The sequence below is a fragment of the Heptranchias perlo genome, chromosome 8 (assembly GCF_035084215.1).
Source record: "Heptranchias perlo isolate sHepPer1 chromosome 8, sHepPer1.hap1, whole genome shotgun sequence".
Classification (NCBI taxonomy): domain Eukaryota; kingdom Metazoa; phylum Chordata; class Chondrichthyes; order Hexanchiformes; family Hexanchidae; genus Heptranchias; species Heptranchias perlo.
This window is the reverse complement of record NC_090332.1, coordinates 56,547,728-56,563,591: the sequence shown is the minus strand read 5'-3', so window position 1 is coordinate 56,563,591 and position 15,864 is coordinate 56,547,728. Positions and strand designations below refer to the sequence as shown.

The following is a 15,864-nucleotide window of genomic DNA, read 5'->3' as shown; positions in this document are numbered from 1 at the left end:
AACGTGCAGATTAATAATTTGTTCAGAGTAGCAATCCTATGTGAAACAAAACTAGATTGCAACTCAAGAGTAGCCAAGACTGGAGTGATGCAGCATATGTGAGGTGCCCTTATGTAAGGAGTGAGGACAAATGAGAAAGAAAACTTGTATTTGCATAGTGGCTCATCATATCTGAAGTTATACACTTTAAAAAGGTGGCCTAAAGTGAGTCACAGCAATCCGTTCATCTCCTGGGACCTGGGTTTGAATCCAGGCCTGCCCAAGATTAAAATCTGTTGAGAGTAGTAAGTGACTGTTTTAATGCAGTTCCTAATGGTTGTGAGCCTATGGCAAACTAAGTGACAAGCCAATAACATAGCTGGTGTGGGAAACGAAAATGTCCCTTTCCTTCTATCGGCACTGGAAATGACGGGATGTTCATGCAGGTGTCTGTCGGACTCTCGTCGAGCAGAAATTGATAGCCAAGTTCCGCACCCATGAGGACGGCCTCAACCGGGATCTTGGGTTCATGTCACGCTACACGTTACCCCACCAGCGAACAAATGTTATCTGTTTTTAATATAATGGGTCAGTTGCTGTCTTTTCTATGTTTCTACCTCTCTATCTCTGTTTTTTTTTGTTTGTTGTTTTTTTTTGGTGATTTGTATATTCTGTGAGACCTGGCAGGTAACACCTGTCTGTCTGCACACTGATTGCCTTGGCAACAGGCAGTTGAAAAAACTGTCTGTACTCACCAAGCATTGTTCTGTGAATTATAAATGCGATTTCATTTCGAGGATTTCATTTTCACATCGTTCACCTGACGAAGGAGGAAGCCTCCGAAAGCTTGTGAATTTAAAATAAAATTGCTGGACTATAACTTGGTGTTGTAAAATTGTTTACAATTGTCAACCCCAGTCCATCACCGGCATCTCCACATCATGGCTCTCAAAAGCCTTTGAAGCCATTGTTGGAGTCAAAGGCATCTGAGCTTCTCTCAATAAGACCTTCATTTAAGAAAGAATTTACATCGTTTCACATCCTCAAGATGTTCCAAAGTGTTTTAGCCAATTAATTACTTTTGATGTGTAGACACCTGTTTTGTAGGCAAACGGGGCAGTCAATTTGTGCATAGCAAGATAAATGACCGGTTAACCTGGTTGTAGTGATGTTGATCGATATGAAGGTTAACAAGGAACCGAGAACATCAGGCAGGTGGGCGGGCTGTGACGAGCAGAGCAGAACCCACCCCCAAGCCGTGATGTGTGGCCGCTGTCTCTGTACTGACTCCTCCCCGACTTCTCCCATCCACTGCTCGCACCATGAGTGAGGAGGACGCTGTGGTTATTGTGTCTGCTGCCAGAACTCCGGTCGGTAAGAGCACTCGGCGTGGGAGGGGAGGGGAGGCTCGGGACCGGACTCCGTGTGATGGGGAGGCTCGAACCTTCGGCTCCCGGCGGAGATTCCTTCTCTCCTCTCCTTTCAAATGGGAGACGGTTCCCATCTTTAAAATGGGCCGGATGGACCGCGGCCTATCGTACACTGCCCGCCGGTTAAGCAGTGCTCCGGATGGGGCCACATTACAGTGGGGAGAGGAGGGGAGGAGCGGCGACTCGCAGCCAATCAGGCGCTCCGTCAGAATGTGGCCTGGTTCTCACGCCAGCACCTGGTTGGCTGCGGCCTCATTGCCTGTTTCAGGCTTTAATATCGTTCACCTGAGGAAGGGGGAAGCCCCCGAAAGCTTGTGAATTTAAAATAAAATTGCTGGACTATAACTTGGTGTTGTAAAATTGTTTACAATTGTCAACCCCAGTCCATCACCGGCATCTCCACATCATTAATATGTTGTGGAGATTTACCTGAGGAAGGAGGAAGTCTCCGAAAGCTTGTGAATTTAAAATAAAATCATTAATATGGAGAGTGGAGGTAAGGCAATTCACCAGGGAGGAATACAGAGGATAGATAACCAGCAATAAATTACTCATACTTCAAACTGGATCCAAAATAATAGTCAAAAGCAAAATACTGCGGATGCTGGAAATCTGAAATAAAAGTAGAAAATGCTGGGAACACTCAGCAAGTCAGTAAGTATCTGTGGAGAAAGAAACTGCAGTTCTGACGAAGGGTCTTGAACCTGAAACGTTAACTCCGTTTTTTTCTCCACAGATGCTGCCTGACCTGCTGAGTGATTCCAGCATTTTCTGTTTTTATTCCAAAATAATAGTGTTCCAAATCTTAAAGTCTTTATCAGAATCGTTTAACTGAGACGTGGATGCTCCATGGAGTCCCATTTCACAATCCAGACTAGGGGAAAACTAGCAGCACTTCAACTACTCCAGGTGGGCTTTTGACACAGCAGATCAAAGCAGTCCTTTTAATTGAAATAGTCAGCACAGAACTTTTAGAGAAAGCCATTTAATTTATACAAAGGATATTGGATTTGTATAAATGGACAAATCCAGCATCTGACTCGTATACTTCTCAGTGTTGTATTTTCCAGGAATATATCTTTTAAGTTATTTTCATTTACGTTCTGCCTCTAGTCCCCCATTCTGCCCGGCCCCTGTGCTTGCAGTATGTTGCAGCAAACCCTCAGAGGCAAGGGGATAAAATCAACTTGTTGGTGATAAAAATTGAAAATATTGGAAATACTCAGTGGCCCCTTCATCAGAATTCTGATGAGTTTTGGCAGAAGGCACTACCACCAAACTGTTAAACCATTTTTTTCTATTTTCAGATGCTGACAGACCTGTGCATTTCCAGCATTTTCTGTTTTAACGTTCTGCAAACTGGGGCGCCTGGAATTCCCGTGGGGGATATCCTGCTGTAAATTTGGCAGAAACAGCTGTTTAAGTTTTCTGCAGGGTTTCTATCACAGCTACGACAGGCGATTGGGGATTATCTGCGGAAATTCTACCCTGGTGCCTGTGCTTTTGTATTTGTGGGTTGCTTAAGTCTGTTTGCCTTGGGGCCACATATAAAGTTTAAATCCCTATTCCTATTAATTCCCATTTATCTCAAGTTGCTGATAATAGGTGCTGGTGATTTGATTTAGGATGTTTTTTTAATTCATTCATGGGATGTGGGCGTTGCTGGTAAGGCCAGCATTTATTGCCCATCCCTAATTGCCCTTGAGAAGGTGGTGGAGAGCAGCCTTCTTGAACTGCCACAGTCCGTTTGGTGAAGGTTCTCCCACAGTGCTGTTAGGTAGGGAGTTCCAGGATTTTGACCCAACGACGATGAAGGAACGGCGATATATTTCCAAGTCGGGATGATGTGTGACTTGGAGGGGAACGTGCAGGTGGTGTTGTTCCCATGTGCCTGCTGCCCTTGTCCTTCTAGGTGGTAGAGGTCGCGGGTTTGGGAGGTGCTGTCGAAGAAGCCTTGGCGAGTTGCTGCAGTGCATCCTGTGGATGGTACACACTCCAGCCACGATGCGCCAGTGGTGAAGGGAGTGAATGTTTAGGGTGGTGGATGGGGTGTCAATCAAGCGGGCTGCTTTGTCCTGGACGGTGTCAAGCTTCTTGAGTATTGTTGGAGCTGCACTCATCCAGGCAAATGGAGAGCTCTTGTAGCCACAGTATTTATGTGGCTGGTCCAGTTAATTTTCTGGTTAATGGTGACCTCCAGGATGTTGATGGTGGGGGATTTGGCGATGTAACGCCGTTGAATGTCCAGGAGAGGTGGTTAGACTCTCTCTTGTTGGAGATGGTCATTGCCTGGCACTTGTATGGCGCGAATGTTACTTGCCACTTATCAGCCCAAACCTGGATGTTGTCCAGGTCTTGCTGCAGGCGGGCATGGACTGCTTCGTTATCTGAGGGGTTGCGAATGGAACTGAACACTGTGCAATCATCAGCGAACATCCCCATTTCTGACCTTACGATGGAGGGAAGGTCGTCGATGAAGCAGCTGAAGATGGTTGGGCCTAGGACAGTGCCCTGAGAAACTTCTGCAGTAATGTCCTAGGGCTGAGATGACTGGCCTCCAACAACCATTTTCCTTTGTGCTAGGTATGACTCCAGCCACTGGAGAGTTTTCCCCCTGATTCCCATTGACTTCAATTTTACTAGGGCTCCTTGGTGCCACACTCGGTCAAATGCTGCCTTGATGTCAAGGGCAGTCACTCTCACCTCACCTCTGGAATTCAGCACTTTTGTCCATGTTTGGACCAAGGCTGTAATGAGGTCTGGAGTCCAGTGGTTCTGTTGGAACCCAAACTGAGCATCGGTGAGCAGGTTATTGGTGAGTAATTGCTGCTTGATAACGCTGTTGGCGACACCTTCCATCACTTTGCTGATGATTGAGAGTAGACTGATGGGGCGGTAATTGGCCAGATTGGATTTGTCCTGCTTTTTGTGGACAGGACATACTTAGGCAATTTTCCACATTGTTGGGTAGATGCCAGTGTTGTAGCTGTACTGGAACAGTTTGGCTAGACATGCGGCTAGTTCTGGAGCCCAAGTCTTCAGCACTGCAGCCGGGATGTTGTCGGGGGCCCATAGCCTGTGTTGTATCCAGTGCACTCAGCCATTTCTTGATATCACATGGAGTGAATCAAATTGGCTGAAGACTGGCTTCTGTGATGGTGGGGATATCGGGAGGAGGCAGAGATGGATCATCCACTTGGCACTTCTGGCTGAAGATGGTTGCAAACGCTTCAGCCTTGTCTTTTGCACTCACGTGCTGGACTCCGCCATCATTGAGGATGGGGATGTTTACAGAATCTCCTCCTCCCGTTAGTTGTTTAATTGTCCACCACCATTCACGACTGGATGTGGCAGGACTGCAGAGCTTTGATCTGATCCGTTGGTTGTGGAATCGCTTAGCTCTGTCTATAGCATGTTGCTTCCGCTGTTTAGCATGCATGTAGTCCTGTGTTGTAGCTTCACCAGGTTGGCACCTCATTTTTAGGTACGCCTGGTGCTGCTCCTGGCATGCTCTTCTAAACTCCTCATTGAACCAGGATTGATCCCCTGGCTTGTTGGTAATGGTAGAGTGAGGAATATGCTGGGCCATGAGGTTACAGATTGTGCTGGAATACAATTCTGCTACTGCTGATGGCCCATAGCACCTCATAGATGCCCAGTTTTGAGCTGCTAGATCTGTTCTGAATCTATCCCATTTTGTACACAACACATTGGATGGTGTTTTCAGTGCGAAGACGGGACTTCGTCTCCAGGAGGATTGTGCGGTGGTCACTCCTACCAATACTGTCATGGACAGATGCATATGCGACAGGTAGATTGATGAGGATGAAGTCAAGTATGTTTTTCCTTCGTGTTGGTTCGCTCACCACCTGCCGCAGGCCCAGTCTGGCAGCTATGTCCTTCAGGACTTGGCCAGCTCGGTCAGTAGTGGTGCTACCGAGCCACTCTGGTGATGGACATTGAAGTCCCCACGCAGAGTACATTCTGTGCCATTGCTACCCTTAGTGCTTCCTCCAAGTGGTGCTCAACATGGAGGAGGACTGATTCATCAGCTGAGGGAGGGTGGCAGGTGTTAATCAGCAGGAGGTCTCCTTGCCCATAGTTGACCTGATGCCATGAGATTTAATGGGGTCCGGAGTCAATGTTTTGGACTCCCAGGGCCACTCCCTCCTGACTGTCTATCACTGTATCATCACCTCTGGTCGGTCTGTCCTGCTGTTAGGACAGGACATACCCAGGGATGGTGATGGAAGAGTCTGGGATTTATCTACCATTGAGGCAACAGTGCTAAGAACAGCCCTTCCAAACCTCCAGACCCACAAAATTGAAATAGGACAAACCAGCAAATAAGAAACACAAATTAATCAAGTGTCCCATTAATAAATGTTTCCTTGGGAAATCTGTGTTCTTTACATTGCATATCCTGTGGTATCGTAGTAAATTTTAATGCTATGGATTTATTTGTCTGTGTAGGTTCCTTCAATGGCAGTTTATCTAGCCTGGCTGCCCATGGCCTGGCTTCTGTGGTGATTAAAGAAGTCCTGAAGAGAGCAAATATCAAACCAGAGGACGTGTCTGAAGTAATTTTAGGACAGGTTTTAACCGCAGGTACAGTATTGTAATTGGGTAGAAATGAAGGTGAGGGTTGCACACAAAGAAAGACTTGCATTTCTATAGCGCCTTTCACAACCTCGGAATGTCCCAAAACACTTTACAGCCAATTAAGTACTTTTGAAGTGTAGATAAGCAATGGCAAACATTTAAAGAAATATTTCCATATTCTCAACAAATATACCTTCCGTTGAGCAATAAAAACTCCACAGGAAAAGTGATTCATCTGTGGCTAACTAAAGAAGTTAAGGATAGCATCAGATTAACAGAAGAGGCCTTTAATGTTGCAAAGAAGAGTAGTAAGCCTGAGGATTGGGAGAGTTTTAGAAACCAGCAAAGGATGAGCAAAAAATTGCTAAAAAGGGAGAAAACAGAATATGAAAGTAAATAGTAAGAAATATAAAAACAAGTTGTAAGCTTCTACTAGTATGTAAAAAGGAAGAGAGTAGCAAAAGTAAACGTCGGCCCCTTAAAGGCTGAAACAGAAGAAATTATAATGGGGCATAAGGAAATGGCAGAGACATTAAACAAATATTTTGTATCTATCTTCACAGTAGAAGACACAAAAAGCATATCAGAAATAGTGGGGAATTAAAGGGCTAATGAGAGTGAGGAACTTAAAGTAATTGCTATCAGTAGAGACAAAGTACTGGAGAAACTAATGGGACTAAAATCATAGCAGGAGGCCATTTGGCTCATCGTGTCTGTGCCTGCCAAAAAAGAGCAATCCAGCCTAATCCCACTTTCCAGCTCTTGGCCCGTAGCCTTGTAGGTTGCGGCAGTTCAAGTGTACATCCAACTAAAAGCATAAGTGCATATCGACTAAAAGCCGATAAATCCCCTGGACCTGATGGCCTATATCCTGGGCTTCTAAAAGAGGTGGCTGCAGAGATAGTGGATGCATTGGTTATGATCTTCCAAAATTCCCTACATTCTAGAACGGTCCCAGCAGATTGGAAGGTAGCAAATGTAACCCTGCTATTCAAGAAAGGTGGGGGGAGAGAAAACAGGGAATTACAGACCAGTTAATCTGACATCAGTTGTCAGGAAAATGCTGGAATCCATCATTAAGGAAGTGGTAACAGGGCACTTAGAAAATCATAATATGATTAGGCAGAGTCAACATGGTTTTATGAAAGGGAAATCGTGTTTGACAAATTTATTAGAGTTCTTTGAGGATGTAACTAGCAGGGTAGATAGTGGATGTAGTATATTTGGATTTTCAAAAGGCATTCGATAAGGTGCCACACAAAAGATAAGGGCTTATGGAGTTGGGGGTAATATATTAGCATGGTTAGAGAATTGGTTAACAGATGGAAAATGGAGAGTAGGGATAAACGGATCATTTTCAGGTTGGCAGGCCGCAAGGATCGGAGCTTGGGCCTCAGCTATTTACAATCTATATTAATGACTTAGATGAAGGGACCGAGTGTAACGTATCCAAGTTTGCCGATGATACAAAGCTAGGTGGGAAAGTAAGCTGTGAGGAGGACACAGAGTCTGCAAAGAGATATAGACAGGTTTAGTGAGTAGGCAAGAAGATGGCATATGGGGTATAATGTGGGGATATGAGGATATTCACTTTGGTAGGAAGAATCAAAAAACAGAATATTTTTTAAATGGTGAGAAACTGTTAAATGTTGGTGTTCAGAGAGATTTGCGTATCCACGTACAGGAAACACAAGAAGTTAGCAAGCAATTAGTAAGGCAGACGGCATGTTGGCCTTTGTGACAAGGGGGTTGGAGTATAAGAGTAAGGAAGTCTTACCAAGTTGTACAGGGCTTTGGTGAGACCTCATCTGGAGTACTGTGTACAGATTTGGACGTCTTATCTAAGGAAGGATATACTTGCCTTAGAGGCTGTGCAACAAAGGTTCATTAGATTGATTTCTGCGATGAGAGGGTTGATGAGCGATTGAGTAGAATGGGCCTTTACTCTGGAGTTTAGAAGAATGAGATGTGATCTCATTGAAACACACAAGATTCTGAGGGGACTTGACAGTCTGAGAGACTGTTTCCCCTGGCTGGAGAGTCTAGAACTAGGGGATATAGTCTCAGGATAAGGGGTCGGCCATTTAAGACTGAGATGAGGAGGAATTTCTTCACTCGGTGTTGTAAATCTTTGGAATTCTCTACCCCAGAGGGCTGCTGATGCTGAGTCGTTGAGTATGTTCAAGGCTGAGATCGATAGATCTTTGGACTCTAGGGAAATCAAGGGATGTGGCAGGAAAGTGGAGTTGAGGTCGAAGGTCATCCATGATCTTATTGAATGGCGGAGCAGGCTCAAAGGGCCGTATGGCCTACTCCAGCTTCTATTTCTTATGTCACTATTATAAAGTAGGAAACGTGGCAGCCAATTTGCGCACAGCAAGGTACCACGAACAGCAATGTGATAATGACCAGATAATCTGTTTTAGGTGTTGGTTGTGGGATAAATATTGGCTAGGACACCCCTGCTCTTCTTTGAATAATGCAGTGGGATCTTTTACGTCTACCTGAGAGGGCAGACGGAGCCTCAGTTTTACGTCTCATCCGAAAGAAGGCACCTCTGACAGTGCAGCACTCCATCAGTACTGCACTGAAGTGACCTCCTGGAGAGGACTTGAACCCACAACCTTCTGACTCAGACGCGAGAGTGCGACCACTGAGCCAAGGCTGACGCCACAAGGCAGGTAGGGTGCAAGTACTGGACAAGAAGTTGGGACGAAGATGCTTTTGGGTTAAAGACTATAGACGTTAAGATATGGAAAATTTGTAGTTTCTTGCTAACATTAAATTATGTTTTTTTTCTTTGCCAATTTTCTCCTCTCCTGAAAGAGCTGAGTCTATCCTGCAGTTCTCTGGTACATCTTCTAGGTGCATATCTTTCAGATGCAGGCATCAAACAGTGAATGTTGATAGGCTATTTGATTCTGGAGGGGACATCACGTTTCGGCCTCCTAGCCTCACCCTACATTTGCACAAATGCATTCCAGCGGAGGGAACCAGGTCACTAGATAGCGATCAGGGTGCAGGAACACTGTCCAATTTATTTAATTTCCCCCACACCCCCCCCCCCCCCCCCCCCCAACCTCCTTAACTCCAGGATGCTGAGGCCAATTGTAGTGCTCCTACCACAGCCCTGGCTGAGATCAGCTAACGCAGCACAGGCTGAGCTACTGGAGGACAATGACGTTTAAAAATTGATGTTAGGCAGCAAAGTTAAGATGATAATTTAACTTTTTTTTGTTGCCAATATCGTCCCTTTTTCTCCTAAAGGCTGCTCCTGGTTCATAGGCAAGAGCTATATTTCATGTCTGAATTTAGACAGTGAGTCTAGGCCACTGTTCAACTATCAAGCCAGCTTGTGGAGGGGACTATCAAAGCTGAATTTGATCACTGATGGAGTAAAGTCACTCCGTATGTCACAACATAGAAGGAGGCCATTCAGCCCATTGTGCCTGTGCCGGCTCTTTGAAAGAACTATCCAATTTGTCCCACCCCCCTGCTCTTTCCCCATAGCCCTGTAAATGTTTTCCCATCAAGTATTTATCAGATTCCCTTTTGAAAGTTATAGAATCCGTTTCCACTACCCTTTCAGGCAGTGGATTCCAGATCATTACAAATCTTTAGGTAAAAAGAATGTTTCCTCTGGTTCATTTGCTGATCACCTTAAATCTGTGTCCTCTGGTTACCGACCCTTCTGCCACTAGAAACAGTTTCTCCTTATTTACTCTGTCAAAACTGTTCATGATTTTGAACACCTCTATCAAATCTCCTCTTAACCTTCTCTGCTCCAAGGAAAACAACCCCAACTTCTCCAGTCTCTCCACATAACTGAAGTCCCTCTTACCTGGTAACATTCCAGTAAATTTCTTTCGCACCCTCTCTAAAGCCTAGTTATAGTCCAGCAATTTTATTTTAAATTCACAAGCTTTCGGAGGCTTCCTCCTTCCTCAGGTAAATGTTGGAAGGAGGAAGCCTCCGAAAGCTTGTGAATTTAAAATAAAATTGCTGGACTATAACTTGGTGTTGTAAAATTGTTTACAATTGTCAACCCCAGTCCATCACCGGCATCTCCACATCATCTCTAAAGCCTTGACATCCTTCCTTAAGTGTGGTGCCCAGAATTGAATACAATATTCCAGCTGCGGCCTAACCAGTATTTTATAAAGGTTTGCATAACTTCCTTGCTTTTGTACACTCTGCCTCTATAAATAAAGCCCAAAATCCCATATGCTTCTTTAACAGCATTCTTAACTTGTCCTGCCACCTTCAAAGATTTGTGTACATACGCCCCCAGGTCTCTCTGCTCCTGTATCCTCTTTAAAATTGTACCATTTAGTTTATATTGTCCCTCCGCGCTCTTACTACCAAAATGCATCACTTCACACTCCTTTGTGTTAAATGTCTAGTCTATCAATAACTTTGCTACTATTCACTGCAATATCCTGATAGACATTTAGAAGATGCAAGTCCAACAATCTGGAATGCACTGCCAGAGGGGGTGGTTGAGGCAGATTCAGTCATGGCTTTCAAAAGGGAACTGGATAAGTACTTGAAAGGAAAAAAATTTGCAGGGCTACAGGGATAGGGCGCGGGAGTGGGACTAGTTGGATTGCTCTTGTATAGAGCCGGCACAAACTCGATGGGCGAATGGCCTCCTTCCATGCTGTAACCTTTATGATTCTATGATTTCTAAATTTCATCTGCCATGTGTCTGCCCATTCAATCAGTCTGTCTGTGTCCTCCTGAAGTCTGTTAGTATCCTCCACATTGTTTACTACATTCCTGAGTTTTGTGTCATCTGCAAACTTTGAAATTATACCCAAGTCCAGGTCATTAATATATATCAAAAAGAGCAATGGTCCTAATGCCGACTGCTGGGGAACACCACCGTATACTCAATCAAGTTTGTCAAACACAACTTTCCTTTAACAAATCCCTGCTGACTTTCATTTATTAGCCCATACCTTTCCAAGAGCCAATTAATTTTGTCTCTAAAAGTTTCCCCACTGCTGACGTTAGGCTGACTGGCCTGTAATTGCCGGGTTTATCCCTCTCCCCTTTTTTGAACAGGGGTGTAACATTTGCAATTCTCCAGTCCTCTGACACCGCCCCCATATCTAAGGAGGATTGGAAGATTGTGACCAGAGCCTCCACAATTTCTACCCTTACTTCCCGCAACAACCTAAAATGCATCCCATCTTGACCGGGCGACACTTCTAATTTAAGTACTGCCGTCCTTTTAAGTACCTCCTCTTCATCTATTTTTATCCTATCCAATATCGCTACTACTTCCTCCTTTACTGCTAAATTGGCAGCATCCTCTTTAGTGAAGACTGATGCAAAGTGGCTCTGCTGCACAGGAGGGGAGGAATAAGAGAGGCAGGCCTATAGTGATGGGAGATTCAATTGTAAGGGGAACAGATAGGCGTTTCTGCGGCCACAAACGTGACTCCAGGATGGTATGTTGCCTCCCTGGTGCTAGGGTCAAGGATGTCACGGAGCGGCTGCAGGGTATTCTGGAGGGGGAGGGTGAACAGCCAGTAGTCGTGGTCCATATCCGTACCAACGACATAGGTTTAAAAAAGAAAGAGATGAGGTCCTGCAAGGTGAATTTAAGGAATTAGGAGATAAATTAAAAAGCAGGACCTCAAAGGTAGTGATCTCCGGATTACTACCAGTGCCACATGCTAGTGAGTATAGGAACAGGAGAATAGACCAGATGAATGCGTGGCTGCAGGGATGGTGTAGGAGGGAGGGATTTAGATTCCTGGGACATTGGGACCGGTTCTGGGGAAGGTGGGACCTATACAAGCAGTGCGGGTTACACCCGAGCAGGACCGGGACCAATGTCCTCGCGGGGGTGTTTGCTAGTGCTGTTGGGGAAGGTTTAAACTAGAATGGCAGGGGGATGGGAACCTGAGCAGGGAGACAGAAGAGGGGGAAACAAGGATAGAAACAAAAGACAGAAAGGGAAGAAGCAATAGTGGAAGGCAGAGAAAACAAGGGCAAAAAACAGATAGGGCCATAGTGCAAAATAATACTAAGATGACTAGCAATCTTAAAAAGACAAGTCTAAAGGCATTGTGTCTTAAATGTGTGGAGCATTCGCAGTAAGGTAGATGAATTAACAGCGCAGATAGATATTAATGGGTATGATATAGTTGCGATCACGGAGACATGGCTGCAGGGTGACCGAGGATGGGAACTGAACATCCAGGGGTATTCAATATTTAGGAAGGACAGGCAAAAAGGGAAGGAAGGTGGGGTAGCGTTGTTAATAAAGGAGGAAATCAATGCAATAGTGAGGAAGGATATTGGCTCGGAAAATCACGATGTGGAATCTGTATGGGTGGAGCTAAGAAACACCAAGGGGCAGAAAACGTTGGTGGGGGTTGTCTATAGGCCCCCAAACAGTAGGGGAGGGCATTAAACAGGAAATTAGAGACGCATGCAAGAAGGGTACAACTATAATCATGGGTGACTTTAATTTACATATAGATTGGTCAAACCAAATTAGCAATAATACTTTGGGGGAGGACTTCCTGGAGTGTGTACATGATTGATTTCTAGATCAATATGTTGAGGAACCAACTAGAGAACAGGCGATCCTAGACTGGGTCTTGTGCAAGGAGAAAGGATTAATTAACAATCTTGTTGTGCGGGGTCCCTTAGGGAAGAGCAACCATAACATGATAGAATTCCTCATTAAGATGAGAGTGAAGTAGTTGAATCCGAAACTAGGGTCCTGAATCTAAATAAAGGAAATTACGAAAGTGTGAGGTGGTTAGGAAAGATTGGGGAACTTTACTAAAAGGAATAATGATGGATGGGCAATGGCTAATATTTAAAGAACGTGTGCAGCAATTACAACAATTATTCATTCCTGTCTGGCGCAAAAATAAAAACAGGAAAGGTGGCTTACAAAAGAAATTAGGGATAGTATTAGATCCAAAGAGGAGACATATAAAATTGCCAGAAAAGCAGCAAGCCTGAGGATTGGGAGCAGTTTAGAATTCAGCAAAGGAGAACAAAGAGATTGATTAAGAGGAGAAAAATAGAGTATGAGAGTAAACTAGCAGGGAACATAAAAACTGTAAGGAATCTTACAACACCAGGTTATAGTCCAACAGTTTTATTTGAAAATCACAAACTTTCGGAGGCTTTCTCCTTCGTCAGGTGAAGTGTGGGATTCCTTGAAGGTTACCGCGTTTATAGTCAGAGAACAATGCCTGGTGATTACAGATAATCTTTCCAACTGCCCGTTGTCAAGGCAATCAAAATGTTCAGACAGAGAGACACCGAATATACAAACGGCCAGAACAAGAGACAGAGACATCCGAAAGGAAGAGAAAGAGAGAGAATGACCCGTTGTATTAAAAACAGATAACTTTTTTTTCGCTGGTGGGGTTACGTGTAGCGTGACATGAACCCAAGATCCCGGTTGAGGCCGTCCTCATGGGTGCGGAACTTGGCTATCAATTTCTGCTCGACGATTTTACATTGTCGTGTGTCTCGAAGGCCGCCTTGGAGAACGCTTACCCGAAGATCGGTGGCTGAGTGTCCTTGACTGCTGAAGTGTTCCCCGACTGGGAGGGAACCCTCCTGTCTGGCGATTGTTGCGCGGTGTCCATTCATCCGTTGTCGCAGCGTCTGCATGGTCTCGCCAATGTACTATGCTCCGGGGCATCCTTTCCTGCAACGTATGAGGTAGACAACGTTGGCCGAGTCACAGGAGTATGAACCATGTACCTGGTGGGTTGTGTCCTCTCGTGTGATGGTGGTATCTGTGTCGATGATCTGGCATGTCTTGCAGAGGTTGCCGTGGCAGGGTTGTGTGGTGTCGTGGACGCTGTTCTCCTGAAAGCTGGGTAATTTGCTGCGAACGATGGTCTGTTTGAGGTTGGGTGGCTGTTTGAAGGCGAGTAGTGGAGGTGTGGGGATGGCCTTAGCGAGGTGTTTGTTGTCATCGATTACGTGTTGAAGGCTGCGGAGAACATGGCGTAGTTTCTCCGCTCCGGGGAAGTACTGGACGACGAAGGGTACTCTGTTGGTTGCGTCCCGTGTTAGTCGTCTGAGGAGGTCTATGCGATTTTTCGCTGTGGCCCGTCGGAACTGTCGATCGACGAGTCGAGCGTCATATCCCATTCTTACGAGGGCGTCTTTCAGCATCTGTAGGTGTCCATCGCGTTCCTCCTCGTCTGAGCAGATCCTGTATATTCGCAGGGCTTGTCCATAGGGGATGGCCTACAGACTCTGAAAGACGCCCTCATAAGAATGGGATATGACGCTCGACTCGTCGATCGACAGTTCCGACGAGCCACAGCGAAAAATCGCATAGACCTCCTCAGAAGACTAACACGGGACGCAACCAACAGAGTACCCTTCGTCGTCCAGTACTTCCCCGGAACGGAGAAACTACGCCATGTTCTCCGCAGCCTTCAACACGTCATCGATGACGACGAACACCTCGCTAAGGCCATCCCCACACCTCCACTACTCGCCTTCAAACAGCCACCCAACCTCAAACAGACCATCGTTCGCAGCAAATTACCCAGCTTTCAGGAGAACAGCATCCACGACACCACACAACCCTGCCACGGCAACCTCTGCAAGACATGCCAGATCATCGACACAGATACCACCATCACACCAGAGGACACCACCCACCAGGTACATGGTTCATACTCCTGTGACTCGGCCAACGTTGTCTACCTCATACGTTGCAGGAAAGGATGGTACATTGGCGAGACCATGCAGACACTGTGACAACGGATGAACGGACACCGCGCAACAATCGCCAGACAGGAGGGTTCCCTCCCAGCCGGGGAACACTTCAGCAGTCAAGGACACTCAGCCACCGATCTTCGGGTAAGCATTCTCCAAGGCGGCCTTCGAGACGCACGACAACGCAAAATCGTCGAGCAGAAATTGATAGCCAAGTTCCGCACCCATGAGGACGGCCTCAACCGGGATCTTGAGTTCATGTCACGCTACGCGTAACCCCACCAGCGAAAAAAAAGTTATCTTTTTAATACACCGGGTCATTCTCTCTGTGTGTGTGTGTGTGTGTGTCTTTTGTTCTGGCCATTTGTATATTCGGTGGTCCCGTATGTAATGTTTCTCTGTCTGAACACTTTAATTGCCTTGACAACGGGCAGTTGGAAAGATTATCTGTAATCACCAGGCATTGTTCTCTGACTATAAATGCAGTAACCTTCAAGGAATCCCACACTTCACCTGACGAAGCAGAAAGCCTCCGAAAGCTTGTGATTTTCAAATAAAACTGTTGGACTATAACCTGGTGTTTTAAAATTCCTTATATTTGTCAACCCCAGTCCATCTCCACATCACAACATAAAAACTGACTGTAAAAGCTTCTATAAATATGTCAAGAGAAAAAGATGAGTGAAGACAAATGTAGGTCCCTTACAGTCAGAAATGGGGGAAATTATAATGGGGAACATAGAAATGGCAGAACAATTAAACACATACTTTGGTTCTGTCTTCACAAAGGAGGACACAAATAACCTCCCAGAAATGTTAGGGAACCAAAGGTCTAGTGGGAGGGAGGAACTGAAGGAAATCAGTATTAGTAAAAAAAAAATAGTGCTAGGGAAATTAATGGGGCTAAAGGCAGACAGATCCCCAGGGCCTGATAATCTACATCCTAGAGTACTAAAGGAAGTGGCCCTGGAAATAGTGGATGCATTGGTGATCATCTTCCAAAATTCTACAGACTCTGGAACAGTTCCTACAGATTGGAGGGTGGCAAATGTAACCCCACTATTTAAAAAAAGGAGGGAGAGAAAAAACAGGGAACTAGATCAGTTAGGCTAACATCAGTAATGAGGAAAAT

General features: G+C 45.4%; 1 protein-coding gene across 1 annotated transcript in view; it reads left to right on the top strand.

Annotated features, from left to right (window-relative positions):
- Positions 1 to 1,264: 1,264 nt before the first annotated feature.
- The window catches only part of acat2 (acetyl-CoA acetyltransferase 2), a 38,275-nt gene continuing 23,675 nt past the window's right edge, over positions 1,265 to 15,864 (top strand). The window contains exons 1-2 of the mRNA XM_067989133.1: positions 1,265 to 1,353; positions 5,883 to 6,017. Of these exons, the coding sequence (XP_067845234.1) occupies positions 1,302 to 1,353; positions 5,883 to 6,017 (187 nt within the window). The 5' untranslated portion in view covers positions 1,265 to 1,301. The remainder of the gene's footprint in view (positions 1,354 to 5,882; positions 6,018 to 15,864) is intronic.